At 53.8% G+C, this 15,801-nt stretch overlaps 1 protein-coding gene across 10 annotated transcripts in view; it reads right to left on the minus strand.

Annotated features, from left to right (window-relative positions):
* DNM2 (dynamin 2) overlaps nucleotides 1-15,801 on the minus strand; it is a 93,122-nt gene that overhangs the window by 21,448 nt on the left and 55,873 nt on the right. For 6 of the 10 annotated variants that reach the window (XM_022557379.3, XM_022557376.3, XM_022557374.3 and 3 more), the window contains 6 exons: nucleotides 11,375-11,510; nucleotides 10,084-10,151; nucleotides 8,098-8,236; nucleotides 6,880-6,966; nucleotides 4,536-4,606; nucleotides 930-981 (listed from right to left, as the gene is read on the minus strand). In XM_022557379.3, coding sequence (XP_022413087.1) covers nucleotides 930-981; nucleotides 4,536-4,606; nucleotides 6,880-6,966; nucleotides 8,098-8,236; nucleotides 10,084-10,151; nucleotides 11,375-11,510 — 553 coding nt within the window. Of the gene's footprint in view, nucleotides 1-929; nucleotides 982-4,535; nucleotides 4,607-6,879; nucleotides 6,967-8,097; nucleotides 8,237-9,333; nucleotides 9,473-10,083; nucleotides 10,152-11,374; nucleotides 11,511-15,801 lie in introns of all 10 variants that reach the window. The other 4 variants (XM_022557380.3, XM_022557377.3, XM_022557375.3 and 1 more) reach the window with 1 other exon arrangement.

Genomic DNA, 15,801 nt, shown 5'->3' on the forward strand with positions numbered 1-15,801 from the left:
AAAATGCAAAGTTAGGGTTGTGGGGAAATCAAAGAAGAGCAGGCGGAGGAAAAGAGACGTAAGGGACATGAGGGGATGGAGAAAAAGCAGGAAAGGCACAAAAATGAGGAGAGAGAAGAGCAGGGGGAGAAAACAGCAAAAGAAAAAAAAATTACATGCTATTAATTATATTCATGGTGTTAATATTTAATTCATTATCATCTCCCGAAATGAAAAAGCAACAATATATGTATTACCTACGGCAAGCGCAAAAAAAAAATCATGCAGTGGTTACACCCTTCTTTTCCAGAGGGCTCTGTCATCGTGCAAGATAAAGAGCAGAGCCCCCACCCCCACCCCCGCCCGATGTGGAGAAGGCAGGGGACACCGGCAGAAATTTTTGCAAAGATGATGTGTTTTCTTAAGCAGGAAAAAAAAAAAAGAGCACCTAATACTGGCCTATATAAAGCTGTTCTTACTTCACAAGGCCTCTGGCTGGGGCATGACATCAACCCCCCACACAGCTCTGGGTTTCCCCAGGTATGGGGATCAAAGCACCCCCAGGCTCCCCAGACCTGCCTGTCACAACCAGCCTCCCCCCAGGCTCCGAGTCTCCAGGGCTGGGCCTGGGAACCCAATGTGGCTGCAGACACCAGAGGGACTGGGCTGCCCCCCTCCTTAGTGTCAAGTTCTAGCCGTGGCCTTGGATGTCAGACAGGGCCTTCTGCAAATCTGCCCCCTAGGCCCTGCCAGAGCTGCTGCTCAAAGACCGGTTTCCCAAAATATCAAAACCTAAGTGGATTTGAGAGGCTGGAGGGGTGGGGGTGGGGGTTTCTGGCGGGACATGCTATGAGCCAGGTGCCATCGCTGGGCTCGGTGGTCCCTTAGTGCCCTCCCACCCCCCGAGGGTGGAGCTGCGGGCCGCGGAGGGTGCAGGGGTGGGCGGTTACCTGGTTGGGGATGGCTCTCTTCTTGTTCAGCTGGGTGCTCCTCTGCTGGGCGCTGAAACCAAAGCACAGAGAGAGCTCATGCGGCAGGAAGCCCATGAGGGACGAGGAGCAAGAGGCGCTCGTGGCCCAGGTGGGGTTCTCTCCCGAGTGGGGGCCAAGGGCAGAGGCAGAGAGAAGGCCCCCGTGTACGACGGGCTGCCCAAGGGAAAGAGAGCGGGCTCATGGAACGAATGAGATACCAAATTAAACCCTGACTTCTCATCCCTGATCTCGGCCACTCCTGAGAGCGCCAGCTATTTCTAGGAGTCACTGGGTCCTGGCACTTCCAAGAGGAGGCATGGGAAGCTGGATTCCCCAGTGGCTGGGAGGTAGCCATGCTGGCTTCAGAGTAACCTTCAGTGTTTGGGGGCTCAAACTTGAGGCTTCTTCCCGCTTTCTCCTCCCATCCTGGCCCGGGCACAAGGCCCAGAGCGGCTCTGACCACAGGGCCATCCAGACTGGGAGATGAGGCTATGGGACAGCTGCTCACATGAAAACGCTACTCATCTTGGATGGCTCCTGACCCAAGTCAGAGGACAGTCAAGTTCAATGTGTTTCTGCAAGGTCCCTTATTTACCTATAGTCCCAGATCTCTTTACTTCTTCATCTATGTTGTTTCCTGGCTAGTTCACAACAGACAGACGAAGTCTCCTTTATTTTGTACGTGGGCACCTACTCAGCTCCCTTGTTTGTCCTAATATATTTTCTACTCGGACCACCATTATCACCACCGGCAACCAACTGTTAACTCCTGTTACTTAGGGGTCATATTGTCTTTTCTTATCATATTGTTTTAGCTGGAACTTTTGAAACAACATGAAAAGGCAAAACATCTTGTTTAATCCCTTCACTGAATGCCTCTGGGATTTTACCTTAAAGTTCAAGCTGGCTGTTGGATAAGGTAGTGTGTGTGCCTGTGTGTGTGTGTGTGTGTGTGTGTGTGTGTGCGCGCGCGCGCACGTGCATGCGTGCGTGTGTGTGTGTGTTAAGGAAGTAGGCTTCTGTTCCTAGATCAGTAAATGGTGGAACATTAAAAATGGAAATGAGGGACTTCCCTGCCGGTCCAGTGGTTAAGATTCTGCGCGTCCACTGCAGGGGGCATGGGTTCAATCTCTGGTCAGGGAACTAAGATTCCCACATGCCGTGTGGCGCAGAAAAAAAAGAAAAGAATGGAAGTGGAATTTATCCACTGATTTCCCTAAGATCAATATATTTACTACAAGGACTTTTCCTCTGGGCCTTGTTTTTAGTGTTTTGAGGGCAGTGAGAAAACACCCCAGAACTTCTATGCACAGCAAGGAGGTGGATCAATAGTGTCTGAAGGACACAGAGCTAAGCCACTCACAGTGATGTCTGGGTGCTGGTGAGGTCCCAGATGCTCTACTTCCTAAGGGCTTCCTGGGTCTCACACATGCCTCGCAGCCCCTCTTTCCCTTGCCTCCTTGGTGTGTGTGTGTGGGAGGGTGTACGCATGTGTATGTGTGTCTGTGTATGTGTGGTGTGCGCATGTGTGTGTGTGTCTGTGTGTGTCTGTGTGTGTGGTGTATTTGTGTCTGTGTGTGTGTGTGTGTGTGTGTGTGTGGTGTGTGCTGGGGGGAAAATCCAAAGTGCTCCCCTTGGCCTGCAGGCCCTCCTGTGACGAGGCCGTGACCTCACCCCTCCACCTTGCCTTGGCCTTCAAGCTCCTGCTTCTCAGCCTTCCTTCCCTGTCTCCAGTGCTCTCTGACCCCGCGCTGGCCCCACCGCCTGGCTGTCATGACTTCCTTGGGAAGGTCTCTCCAAGCCTCATCCGTCACTGCCCTCTCCCACAGCCCCTCCACCTGCCCTCCTTTCCCACTGTCATCCTCCTTATGAGAACTGGCTTAACGACAGCGTGTGGGTTCTCAGCCTCAGGGTTCTGAAAAGGCAAGGCCCAAGTCTGGCTTGTTCACCGTCCTAGGACAAAGGCAGTGCTCCGTGGCTATTCCAGGGGCCCCTGCGACATCCCACCCAAGGCCGGGGCCTGGGCCTGGGCCGGGTGGAGCCTGGCACCCTGGGCCCCGCCCCCAGTCAGGGCGTCCCCCGTTCACACACTAGGGAAAAGGCACACAGCAGGCAATACCCACCCGGTCACCAGCTGCTCAGTATAGTAACAGCTGGGGGAAGTGGGAAGGCCCAGGAATCCAGAGGAAAGAGTGGAGTGGTCAAAGGAAAAACAGGAGAGATTGTGAGAAGGAACTGTGGATGAAGTGTGAGAAGCAGAGACATCAAGGTGAGGAAAACAGCAGCAACCTGGAAAGGGGGACTGGCGTTTCCAGGCCCCACACACCCGGCTGCTGGGGGAGCAGGAGCAAGTGGGGCTGCTTCCCCAGGCTGAGAGCCCAGCCTGAGGGGCAGTGCCCGGCCAGGGCCCCTCAGCCTTCCCCACAGCAGGGACAGTCCGGCCGGGGCCCTCAGCTCACCTGGGCTGGGGCAGCAGCTTCTAATCATGCCCCCCATTCATTCGTTCACTCATTCGTTCATTCCACTCACCAACCACGTGTCCAGCACAGAAGAGCTGAGTGCACTGATGAATGTCTACCCAGGGAACTACTCAGCCAGCAGAGACCCTGGACGGGAAGACCCTCTTGCCCAGCCTGCTAGCCCCTTCCTCCCTGCACCCCCAAGGCCAGGCCACAAGGCCACCCTCCGGACTCCCATGGGCGGTGGACAGCCCCACCCCGGCACTGACCACACTGTGTCTTAACTGCCTGGGGGCAGCTCTGTCCCTGGCGCAGGACCTTCCTTTCAGGGTGGGGACCTGGGTCTGGGCCTGCTCACTGCTGTTATCACAGGGCCTGGTGCAATGAAAGCACACCAGCGATACCGGCTAAACAAATACAAGGAGGCTGGCTACCAACCGCCTGTTATTCTATCAGGCTCCGGAAAGAGGACCTTCGCGAGCCATCAGAGCAATCTGTGTGATACTCACCGAGGCGGGGGGCTGATGGCATCAGCGGGTGACACTGGAGGCCACCAGCACTTATATTTATATCCTGCTGAAATCAGCGCCCTGCTCTTCTGGCCCCTTATCCGGGTGCCGTGGAAGGTTCTAGTTTTAAATCTACAGCATATGGACAGAAGCCATGCAAATCCTGGCAGCACTTCCCAAAGAGCAGCCCCTGGAGCCCTGAGCCCCTGAGCTGCTCAGTGAAAGGGCCCAGTGCACGTCGGGGAGGCTGGGAAAGCTGCACGTGAGTCTACAAAAGGCTCTGAGAAGTCCTGCAGGAAAGGAAGCACCGAACGCTAGTTAGCCTTGCCCCGTCTTGAAGCCTCTGACCACTGGACCGCCCTTTCCTCCTTAAACTAACCATGGGGGTGCCCCACAGGAGGTGCATTGGGGACAAGGAGGCTGGGGGGTCGCTGCTACCCAGCAAAGCTTCCAGATGCTTTCCAATTGCCCCGTGCTTCACCTGGGGACCCATGACAGAGAGACCTTCGTGCCCCAGCCCAGCAGCGGAATCCCAACTTGACCGCCTTTCTCAAGGCGTGGCTCTGAGGGTGGACACGCATGCCACCCCACCAGCCGCTATCTTGAAAAGTACATACTTGGCAAATCCAATGAAGTCTTCGTGGTTCGTGTTGATGTAGGACTGCTCGATGTCGATCAGAAGAAGAATCTGGGGGAAAGCGGGGGTCATGGTGAGTACAGAGCGCAGCGTGGCAGGGAGTGGCCGCTGCCAGAGCACTTCCCACACCCGCCAGCAGGGGGTGCCCCGGAACAACCACACTGTTTCCCAGTTAGGAGAAGAGTGATCACCCACCCACTCCTTCCCATATCCTGGGGTCCATCTGCAGAGGGAAGGGGGCATGGGTGCTTCCAGACACCAAGGCCTCACAAGTGAGAAAGACTGGACCAAAAGAGCAGAGTGAGGCAGCCCAACGTGGTAGTCACAAGTGCGGCCTCCGAGGCCTGGAGTAGGGCAGTAAGGCCTCACTGTAAAGGCTTACGTAGGTCACAATATGTCATGTTGAGAGTAGTGCCCGGCATGCTATAAGTGCCTCATTAAAACGGCAAAGGTGGAAACTATATTCAATAGCCTGTGATAAACCATAATGGAAAAGAATATGAAAAAGAATGTATATACATGGATAACTGAATCACTTTCCTGTACAGCAGAAATTAAACAACATTGTAAATCAACTATACTTCAGTAAAGGACTTCCCTAGTGGCGCAGTGGTTAAGAATCCACCTGCCAATGCAGGGGACACGGGTTCGATCCCTAGTCTGGGAAGATCCCACATGCTGCAGAGCAACTAAGCCCGTGCACCACAACTACTGAGCCTGCTCTAGAGCCTGCGAGCCACAACTACTGAGCCCACGTGCCTACAGCCCATGCTCTGCAACAAGAGAAGCCACCACAATAAGAAGCCCGCGCACCGCAACGAAGAGTAATGCCCACTCGCCGCAACTAGAGAAAGCCTGCATGCAGCAACGAAGACCCAACGCAGCCAAAGATAAATAAAATTAAAAAAAAAAAAAACAGAAAAACTATACTTAGGTAAAATTAAAAACAAACAAAAAACTGGCAAAGGTAATTTGGCCAGGTAAGGACATTAAAATGAAACACACGGGCACAAAGGCACACACCAGCCAGCCAGGATGTCGTCTCAGATAAGACACGAGCCCTTAAACAGCCCTGTCACTTCACTGTGCCTCTGAACCCTCAAGCATAAAGCGGGCCAGGCACTCGGATCTTGGGGGGTTGTTGGAAAATGCTGGGGTGCTCCGTCCGCGGGAGACACTGTCGCCGGTTTAAAAGGTCTGAGTCCTGTTGCCCCGGAGCCCAGCCATGACAACAGTGGGGCAACCGGGGGCCCTGGTGTGTATGGAAGGGACAGTAGCATTCTTGCCAACCATGACAACAAAACAAATTAGAATCTCTCGAGCTTTTCACAAAACTTCCAGGTTACAGAAGCTTCGAGGGAATGGGGGACCCTGTGAAGGACAAATGAGCAAGTTTCTTCTCCGTCAATGTCAAGGGGAGAGGGACTGTTCTAAACAAGGTGATCTCACAACCAAATACAACAGGTGGGCTTGTTTCGGTTCCATAAATAAACAGCTTGAATAAACAGCTGCCAATCTCCTGGGATAAACCATAATGGAAAATAATATATATATATATATATATATATATATATATAAAGCAAGTCTATATGTGCATAACTGCGTCACTTTGCCGTACTGCAGAGATTGGCACACACTGTAAATCAACTATACTTCAATTTAAAAAAAAAAAAAGAGAGAGAGAGAGAGAGAACACAGTGGACCACCGTGGGGGAAATAACCCAAACCAGGTGTCGGGCCACATGAAGGCAGGATGACAGCCCTGGGCTGAGCAGGTGACAGGTGAGACTTGAACTGTGGCTGTGTGGGGCATCTCACTCTCTACCTTCGGGTATGCTTATGATAGTCTTCATGGGACAGTGTGAAAGCACAAAAAGCACTCAAACATGCTCTGGTGGGTGGATGGATAAGCAGGCTGTGGTCCATGTGCACCATGAAACACTACTTGGCAGTCCTAAGAGACACACTTTGGCTACACCACAAACAACAGGGATGAGTCCTGAATGCATGGTGCAGAGTGAAGGGACACAGGATCAAAAGGCTACCACAGGGCTTCCCTGGTGGCGCAGTGGTTGAGAGTCCGCCTGCCGATGCAGGGGACACGGGTTCGTGCCCGGGTCCGGGAAGATCCCACATGCCGTGGAGTGACTAGGCCCCTGAGCCATGGCCGCTGAGCCTGCGCGTCCGGAGCCTGTGCTCCGCAACGGGAGAGGCCACAACAGTGACAGGCCCGCGTACCGCAAAAAACAAAAAAAACTCACACTGCACGACCAAGATCTACTGCACATAAACTGTATCTGAAGAATGAAACAAAAAGCCAGTACCTGGTCCTTGGTCCTCCCCTCCCGTTCCCGGATGTAAGTGGTGACGATTCGTTCGGTCTCCTCTCGCAACCGGGGGTAGGAGCTGAGCTGGAGGGAAAGCAGAGTGGCGGCGTCGGCTGGGTCCTCGTGGCTTGGGCAGCAAAGTGAGCCAAACGGAGAACATGGGAGGAGGGGGGGCGGTGACGTGGAGTGTGCCCACCGGTTCCCCACCCCGCTCCTGTCTCAGAGCTGCTCCAGCCGGGAGACAGGAAGGGGACGGTGGGCCGGAGAGACCGAGAGGGTGCCCGCACACAAGCAGAGGTGTTTTTCGAGAATGCGTCTCGGAGGTGGAAAGTGGCAGAGAAAGCGGGTGACAGCCACCCCCCCTCCCTCGAAGTGCTGGGTGAGAGCAAGGACACAGTGTAATTAAAGCCCCTGGGCCGCCAGGGCGAGGGCCCGAGCGCAGCTCAGGAGTGCGCAGCAGCGCCAGTTCTAGCATGGGGGCAGGGCCAGCATCTGGGCCATCGACCTCGGAGGGACTCCCTTGCGGGGGGTGGGAAACTGCTCCCAATCATCTCACCTTTGGGATCCAGTCCTCTGGCACCCCCGCTGCCCCAGCCTTTGCAGCAGCAACCAACCCAACGCACAGAAGCCCACCTTCCATGGTTTGGGGAAAGACCACGAGTTGGGAAAAATTGAGCCAATGGTCAAAATCACTAGAGGAAAAATTCCATTTTCTTTTTTGGCTACACCACGCGGCTTGTGAGATCTTAGTTCCCCGACCAGGGATCAAAACCTGAACTGCAGAGTCCTAACCACTGGACTGCCAAGGAACTCTGAAAAATTCTCAGATGCCTTGTGATGTAAGAACACGCAGACCAGCACGCGGGCGAAGTGTTTCACCGCGTTGGTGGCAGTTTGGAAACCACCTTTCTCAAAGCGTTCCAGGGATGGGCATGGACACTCATCCCTGCTGCCTGCTTAGTAAGTGCATCTGGCGACATCAAAGGCCTTCCATCCCCGTCAGAGGCCCAAGATGCAAAGGTGGAACCCAAGTGCGACTGGCCCACCCCCTTGTGTCAGCCAAGGCAAAGTTGAGATGTCTCCAAGCGACCACTGGCCCACGGAAAGGGGTTCCTGCCGAGGCAGAGTTTCCCAGATGCTTGGGTTAAGACTCACGATGGGAAAGAGGAGATGGGGGACAGAGGCATAGGTGATAATAATGAAACCTTCTGTTACCTTCTCAGCACACTTTTTAATGACCGTGGCCAGTTCTGAGACCACGAGATCAACACACTTCAAACTCGGCTCTTTGAGTTTTACAATCTGTTTTTTCACAATGGCTTCAAAGGCCATGTCGGGGGTGAAGAGCCCCGTCCTGGGTCATGCGGAGGGCGGGATGAGGTAAAAAGACACCCAGGGGCAGTGCAGGCCATACACGCGGGACGGGAGACAGAGAAAGAAGAAACGAGAGTCAGCTGGTTAGTGACATGCATGGAGGAGCCTGCGCCCGCATTTGCCCCGGAAGCTGCTTCGGATCAAGAGGCGACCTGGGTCCAAGGGGTGGGCTCAGTCTGGGGTTTAATTATAAAAGTGCTACGGGTGGGAGTCAGCCTACGAACAGCTAAAGGTTTGGGGAGGCCTTGCCTTTTCGTATCTGTGACAATGGGCTCTAGGACGAACGTCTCCAAACCACCTGGGTTTCTTTCCCTTCCCTTTTCCAATCGAAGAAGCTTAAGAAGCAAATGTGGGCTTTTCCAGACTGAGAACAGAAGGATGAAGCAGAAACTCCTGTCTTGGAAGGCCGACCCAGAGCTCCACGGCCATGGGGGATGTGCAAGCACAAACTGGCCACTAGGAAGCGCGTCAGCACCTTGGCCAACATGTGCTGCCCCGGGAACCAGGCCGGGGGTCCGAGGGCCACTGCCTGGGCACAGCACTGCTCCTGCGGGAGCTGGTGGAGGCTGTTAGGGGCGAGCCCGGGGCCGAGCACTCCTTAGGCCACTGGCGTTTGGGCCTTTCTCGGCGCCTTGGGGACAGAGAAGTGGCTGGCTCTGGGAAAGCCTGAGGGTGCCAGGCATTTGTCAAGAAGGCATTTGTGAGGGGCAGGGAGGTTCAGGGAGCTTGGCCTCCAGCAGGTGACGCGAGGTCCCTCTCTGCTTCCCAGAAGACAGCAAAGCGACAGCCCAGCAAGACCCCCATCAGACACATGCTAAGCTTGGTATCAGGGTCCCAGGGAGCCCTGCCCACCAGTCTGGAATCTGGAGGCCTGGCACCCCCAGGCTGCACCCAGGCCAAAACGCTTCTGCCCCAGCCTCTGGGTAGAGGCCACGTTCTTGGAAACTGAGGCAATCTGGGAAGGGGAGGGAGGGGGACCAGCGGGGCAAAGGCCAAGCAGCCATCGGGAGCCTGATACCAAACTCCCACAGCCCCGTTTCCACAAGGCCAGGAGTCACCCTGCCGAGGGTCCAATACCTTACTGGTACACTGCCTAACTGTATTGATTAGCTCCTGGATAACCAGGTCGACACATTTCAGACAGGGCTCTTTCAGCTTGACGACCTGCTTTTTCACAATGGCCTCGAATGCCAAGTCCGGGGTGAAGAGCCCGGTCCTAAAACCATCCGTACCCGGGGAGGGGGCAGGGGAGATAAGTCAGAGAGAAACAAAGCACGGTCAGCGATTTCATAGGCACGGGCTGGGTTCCCGAGAGAGCCAAGGTTGCAGCAAGTCTGGGGGTCGGACGCCCGCGTCCGCTACCTGGAACCCCCCAGGGCGATGTGAGGACCCCACGGCGACACAAGCGTGGAGGGCGGGAGCAAAACGGTGGGGACCCAGGAGGAGTCCGGGGCACCCATGACGGGGACAAATGCTGGGGTTCCTGCAATCGTGCCTTGGGTCTGACTTCCTCCCCACCCCCCAGGGCAAATCTGCAGTGAGCTTTCTGACTTGGCTGACCACAGTAACTGGGCCCTTTAACCCATGTTTAACCCAAGGGCAGCGGACAGCCACGGGGCCTATGACAGATCCACACAGAACTAAGCACATGCACCCTCGAGTGCCTTTGGAGACCCAGAGGGAGAAACTGACAGCTACTGCAAACCATCCCAGAGCCCCCTCCAGGCCCCCCCAGTTGGGGCACCCCAAGGATCGTGGGGACTGACTCGCTGCAGGGTGGCACCATGGAGGAGAAGGGAACACGGCGCCTCCCCTCGTGGAACTTGCCTGACTCCATGGATATTCTTAATGGCGTAGCTGATCTCCCGTCTTAAGTCCTTCTCATCAAACTCCATCTGAGAAGAGACAAACCAAACACACGCAAGGAGGTACCTGAGGCACCGCCACATCAGGTCTGTACCTAGGGAATGTCACCTCCTGTGTACCATTTACATTCACAGGGCAGAATATTTAATTGGTCAAATTTTCAAGAACATTAAAACTCAGTTTCAGCAAGGATGCTCTGAAACTAACACTCTTGCTCTCTTGGAAGGAAAATCAACTCAAACTTTCTTCTGGGCTACGTGGCAGTACAAATCAAAACATACCTATACTGTCACAGGGTCGTTTTTAAGAGCTCTAGGAATTTATCTTGAGGAATTAATCAAGGATTAGCTACATTCACAAAGCCATCCGTAACTGCTGAAAAATGTGCAAAGAACCTAAATGCCGTGAAATGGGAGACTGGTTAAATGAACGATGGGACAGTCATAAAATAAGATAGTGTTCTGCCATTGACAATGCATGAAATGTATATACTAGTTTGGAAAGATGGCAAATCATTTGAAAAAAAAAAGAATACAAATGTGCATAATTAATTTTTTAAAAAATACATATGCACACACTGGTATGGATGAATATATGTATTGTGTTTGTGGACGCAGGGAGGCTTTTTGCCTGCATTTGCACAGAAATAATTCTCAAAGGACACACATCCAGGTGCTAAGAGGCGTTGTCTGTAGGTGTTAGGATTATGGGTGTTTTTTTCCTTTTAGCTTTTGCTCTTCTATTGAAAAGAACATGACTGGTTTTTACAAAGATGGCACGTGCTCACTGTAAAAAAGTATAGAACTTCAAGCAATTAAAACAAAAAGAAAACCTCCAATCCCAGCACCCAGAGCTGACATTTTGTGGATATCCTTGCAGGTCTGTCTCTGCAAAAAGACACACATCTAGACATGCGTGTATGATTTCACATGAAGGATGTTGTAATATCATCTGTATGTTCTGTTGTACATGCTGGCTCCATAATCTGCTTTTTCCCTTTCAACCACATGCTGGGGACATTTTCCCATGTGAATTTACCTATATTTTCTATGTACTTTGCAAAGAACATGTATTCAGAGGAAGAAAATGGAACTTTTCATACAGCTCTGCTGGAAATCTCTAAGCTCAGGGAAGGAGGCCCGGGCCTGGAAGTGGGAGCTCGAGACCTCGTGGCCTGGGAGGAGGCCGGGTTCAAGGTGGACTGAGCAGGAGGGTCAAGGCTGACCAGAGGGCCTGGCCCGGGCAGTGCTACCTTCACCAGCTCGAAGGGAAACCGCTCGTGGAAGATGCGATTGATCCGGGCACCCCCGGAGAGCTCTAGCGTGTCCACTTGGTCTCCAGAGCCCTCGATCCTCTTTTCGAAGTCCACCCCAAACTGCTGGACCATCCTGTGAGGAAACAGAAGACCCGAAGATCAAAGCAGAGGTTTTAACACAGCTCCGGAATTATGTCCCTGGCCAAGCCGTGGCTTACTTTCCTCCGCAGTGAAAGCACTGTATCCTAACCACTAGGCCACCAGGGAACACCCATCTTTTTATTTTTTAGCAGCAAAACCAGACAAAATCCAGGAGCAGCCAGTGGCAAGCACTTGCTACACACCAGGCCCGCTCTATAGGCCTGCTACGACTATTCATTCATTGAGTTGGGGGCTCGGGGTGGGGGGGGCAGTTATTACTCCCATTTTGCAGATGGCAAGAGGGAGGTGCGGGGTGTGTGTCGGGGGTCACAGTTTAGCAATCTCTGCCCTGCGGTTTGGCCTGATCCAGCAGGACCGTAACGTGAAAAGGGAGCCCCTGCACACAATTCAGGTGGCTTCCACTGGTTCCCGCCACCTCCCAGTCTGTTTGGGTCAGGACTCCACCACTGATGGGCTGAGAGGCCTTGGACAGGTGGCTCTGCCCTCTGAGCCTCAGTTTCTTCATCTGCAAAGTGGGTTGGTTGTAACAGCACTTCCACACAGGGTCACTGTAATAAGGATTTAAGGAGTTTCTAGATTTCATCAACTCAAAGCAGGCATTGGTCCCCAAATGCACTAATGGCCCTGGACACCCCCCCAAAAAGAAAACTGTTGCCAATTAATGGTAATTCATCTGAATCATCTGGTTTGAGAAGTTAAAAAAAATGTTTTTTAAGTGCACACCTAATTGATGAAATGTGGTAACGCCACGTGTGGCCCCTTGGAACCCAGCCCAGCCCTTAAAAAAAAAGTGTCTCAGAGTATTTCTGATTAGTGCTGTGAGGAAGTGAACAGTAAAGAACCAAGATATTTATCAGTGTTTTGGTCTTCTTTAGCATTTCTAATTGTCTTCCCCAGTCCCTTGCACCGTCTGTCTGAATCATTTCCTCATTTCCATTCCCCCAATTCTGGATCTCCTCAAGTACTGTGTGGAGGTTCCCCAGAAGAGGAGCCGCTCCAATCGGGACCAGCCCCGCACTGGGCTGGCAGCAGGGAGCTGGCAGTTCCCTGGCACAGAGAAGCCCGGCTCTTACGGGCAAATACAGCTGATGCCTGCAAGCTGCCAGGGCGGCCAGCCTCGGCCACCAATGGATGGGGTTCTTCCAGAACACCCAGGGGGTCACGCACAGGGCGTCCCAGATCCCCAGAAGCTCTCTGCCCACGTGAAGCACACAGCGCCCACGCTTGACTTCCTTCCCAGAGACACAAAAAGGCCTACGTTAATGCTGCACCTGGAATGGGGACCTTGAACGGTGGCCAAATCAGGGCCAAGGTCGTAAAAGGCTGAGCACTACAGCAAGGACAGAGTACGGAGCAGGGAGTGGTTTAGGCAGCGGGATGAAGACCACGCCAGCTGCCGCCAGACTCGGAAGGGAAAAGACGGAGCATGCATGAGCATCAGCCTCCCAGGGGCCCTGGAGTCCGAGCTGCACTCAGAGAGCATACTTACCAACTGTCATGAGTTAAATTGTGTCCCCCCGAAATTCATGTTGATGTGCTAACCTCCAGTACCTCAGAATGTGATCTTATTTGGAAACAAGAGTCTTTGCAGATGTCATTAGTTAAGATGGGGTCATACTGGAGAAGGGTGGGCCCCTAAGCCACTGTGACTGGTGTCCTTAGAAAAAGGGGAAATTTGGACACACAACACAGGGAGAACGGCATGTGAAGACAAGACAGAGATTGGGAACCCCAAAGTTGCCAGCAAGCCACTCGAAGTCCACAGAAGAAAGCAACCCTGCCGACACCCTGATTTTGGACACTCAGTGTACATAACTATGAGACGATAAATTTCTTTTTCTTTCTTTTTTATTTTTATTTTTTTTGACACACTGCAGGGCTTGTGGGATCTTACTTCTCTGACCAGGGATCGAACCCAAGCCCTCGGCAGTGAGAGCACAGAGTCCTAACCACTGGACCGCCAGGGAATTCCCAATAAATTTCTATTTTAGTTTAAGCCACCCAGTTCGTGGTACTTTGCTGCAGCCACAGCAAATAAATACACCAAGGTACAGGGCAGGTAAGATATCTAAAACTGACCAGCGGTCCCTAGAGATGAATGGTCCTGAGTTTAGAGCCACAACTGCACGTCTAGGGAACGTGCATTCCTGATCCTAGTTCTAGAAGGAGAGAGATCCAGGCGCAAAACACAAAAGCTGAGGGACAAGGGCTGGTTTGAAAAATGTCCCCGATCACCTCTGCTTGGGGAAAAAAACCTGCTAGGGTTTTAAGTGATCTGTGTTCTATGCACAGGATGGAGCTGAGGTGAAGGTCATTGTATAACTTGGTTCCCCGACATGGAGCAAGGACCAAGCTGTGCCTGGGAGGAAAAAGCTCGACTCAGAACAATCGATCATGGTAACGAGGATGATTAAAGTAGACAGTTAGCTTTCCTATCACTGGCTCCAAGTGAGCCACATACCATATATACCTGTGTGGGACCTGAGGGGGTGCCCAGAACCAGGCCGGGAGGGCCAGCGGGCATGGGGCCCCCTGGAGGCCACGGAAGCGCTACTGATTCAAATTCAAGTTCTCCTCAAGCTAGTGATCCCTCTTTTAGGAGTCTGCCCTGCGGGAATCCTCGCTTGTGAGCTCAACAATGAATTCGAGAAGCATCTATCGAAGCAGCAAAAAAATACCCGAACGTCCCCTATGGGCATGGGGTCACGGGAAGAGCGTGTAGGATACTCCAGGCGGCCGTGGGAAATGGAAGGCTCTCGATGCCACTTCCATCAGCTGCGAGAGAGCAGAACTGGGGGCTAGTCTGATGCCACTGTCCTCATTCTCTGGTAAGACAAGAGCCTGGAGACAGGAACCGTGGTGCAGAGGAGGGAGGGGAAGTTTTCACCCTCTGTACACGTGAAGGCAGTCATTTTTATAATAAAGGCCGAGGAGGAGGTCACGCAACAAGCCATTCAAAGGGACGCCCGCCAGCAGGGAAGGAAGAAGCAAGGGCCTCTGCTGACCGCTGGTCTGTGTGGCCCATAGCCTGCAGGAGGATCTGGGACTGCAGATAAGACGCTGAAGAAGGAACACCAGCCCTTGCTGAGGGGCCGCACATGATAGCGGTGCACCCCCGCTGCGATGTCAAAACCACCCGGGCCGGGCCTCAGGGCACGGGTGAAAGATGACACGAACCTTGGGGGATGGGTGCTGTCGTGGAGGGTGTCCCCTGGCCCGCCCCGCCAAGGGCCCCAAAAGCGTCTTCACAAGATTCCCCAATGGCCACGTGACGTTGAGAGCCGCTGCGGGCTGCGGTCATCATTTTAGGGGCGAAGAAAATGAGGCTCAGAGGGGTGTGGCCACCTGCCTGTGGTTGCCCATCAGGCCCCGGTTTAGCCCCAGGCCGTGGCCTCTGCAGCACGCGCTACACCAGATCTCCTAAAGCCTGTAAGGGGCCAGCGCTGGCGCTGCAGAAAGCTTTTCGGAATGGGCTGAGGCCGTCTGATGTTAAAAGCATTCTCACCCCCGATCCAACCAGTGTGCAGTGCCACTTGGCAGAGAGGGTAGGGGGACGTCAGGGCTATAACGGCCACACAGGACAGTGTCCCTCTGGGAGGGGTCTTGTACGCGGCACCATCTGCCATCTGAGGTGCCAAGGAGCTTCTGGATCCCATTCTAGCCAAGCCAGCTAAGGGTCCCCGGCAGGGCAGACACCTGGAGTGCAGAGGCAGGAGAAGACCCGGGTGAGAAGCTGAGATCATGGGGCACACCCACTCCTCCGACTCACAGCTGGGTGGCTGCCGGGAGCACCTTCTTAGAGTCAGGGTGAGGATTCCAAGAAAGCAAGCAGAAGTAGCTGACACATGGCTCGGCTCCCTCCCCCCATGTCTGTCCTCCCTGCAGCCGCCAGAGGGCGCCCGTGAAGACCTGAGTCAGGCCACGTCCTGCCAATGCTCGGAACCCTCCATGGCTCCCACCTCAGAGCAAAAACCAAAGCCCTCCCCATGGTCTACAAGGCCCTGTAGGCTCTACCCTGTTCCCTCCCCGCCCTCCCTTCCTCCTACTCTCCCCTCGCTCACTCTGCTCCAGCCCTATGGGCCTTCTCCGACATGCTGGATGAAATCCTGCCTCAGGGCCTTTGCACTGGCCAGGCCCCCAACCCCAGGACTCTGCGTGGCCCCCTTCCTCACCTCTTCAGGTCTCTTCCCGACTCTCACTGTCTCAGGGGGGCCTTCACTGGCCACTTTATTTTAAATGGCACCCCTATAACTACCCTGGCA

The sequence above is a fragment of the Delphinapterus leucas genome, unplaced genomic scaffold, assembly GCF_059928025.1.
Source record: "Delphinapterus leucas isolate spDelLeu-1000000601 "Yukka" unplaced genomic scaffold, BTC_Dleu_Yukka2 spDelLeu_asBTCV2_sq25, whole genome shotgun sequence".
NCBI classification, from domain to species: Eukaryota; Metazoa; Chordata; class Mammalia; order Artiodactyla; family Monodontidae; genus Delphinapterus; species Delphinapterus leucas.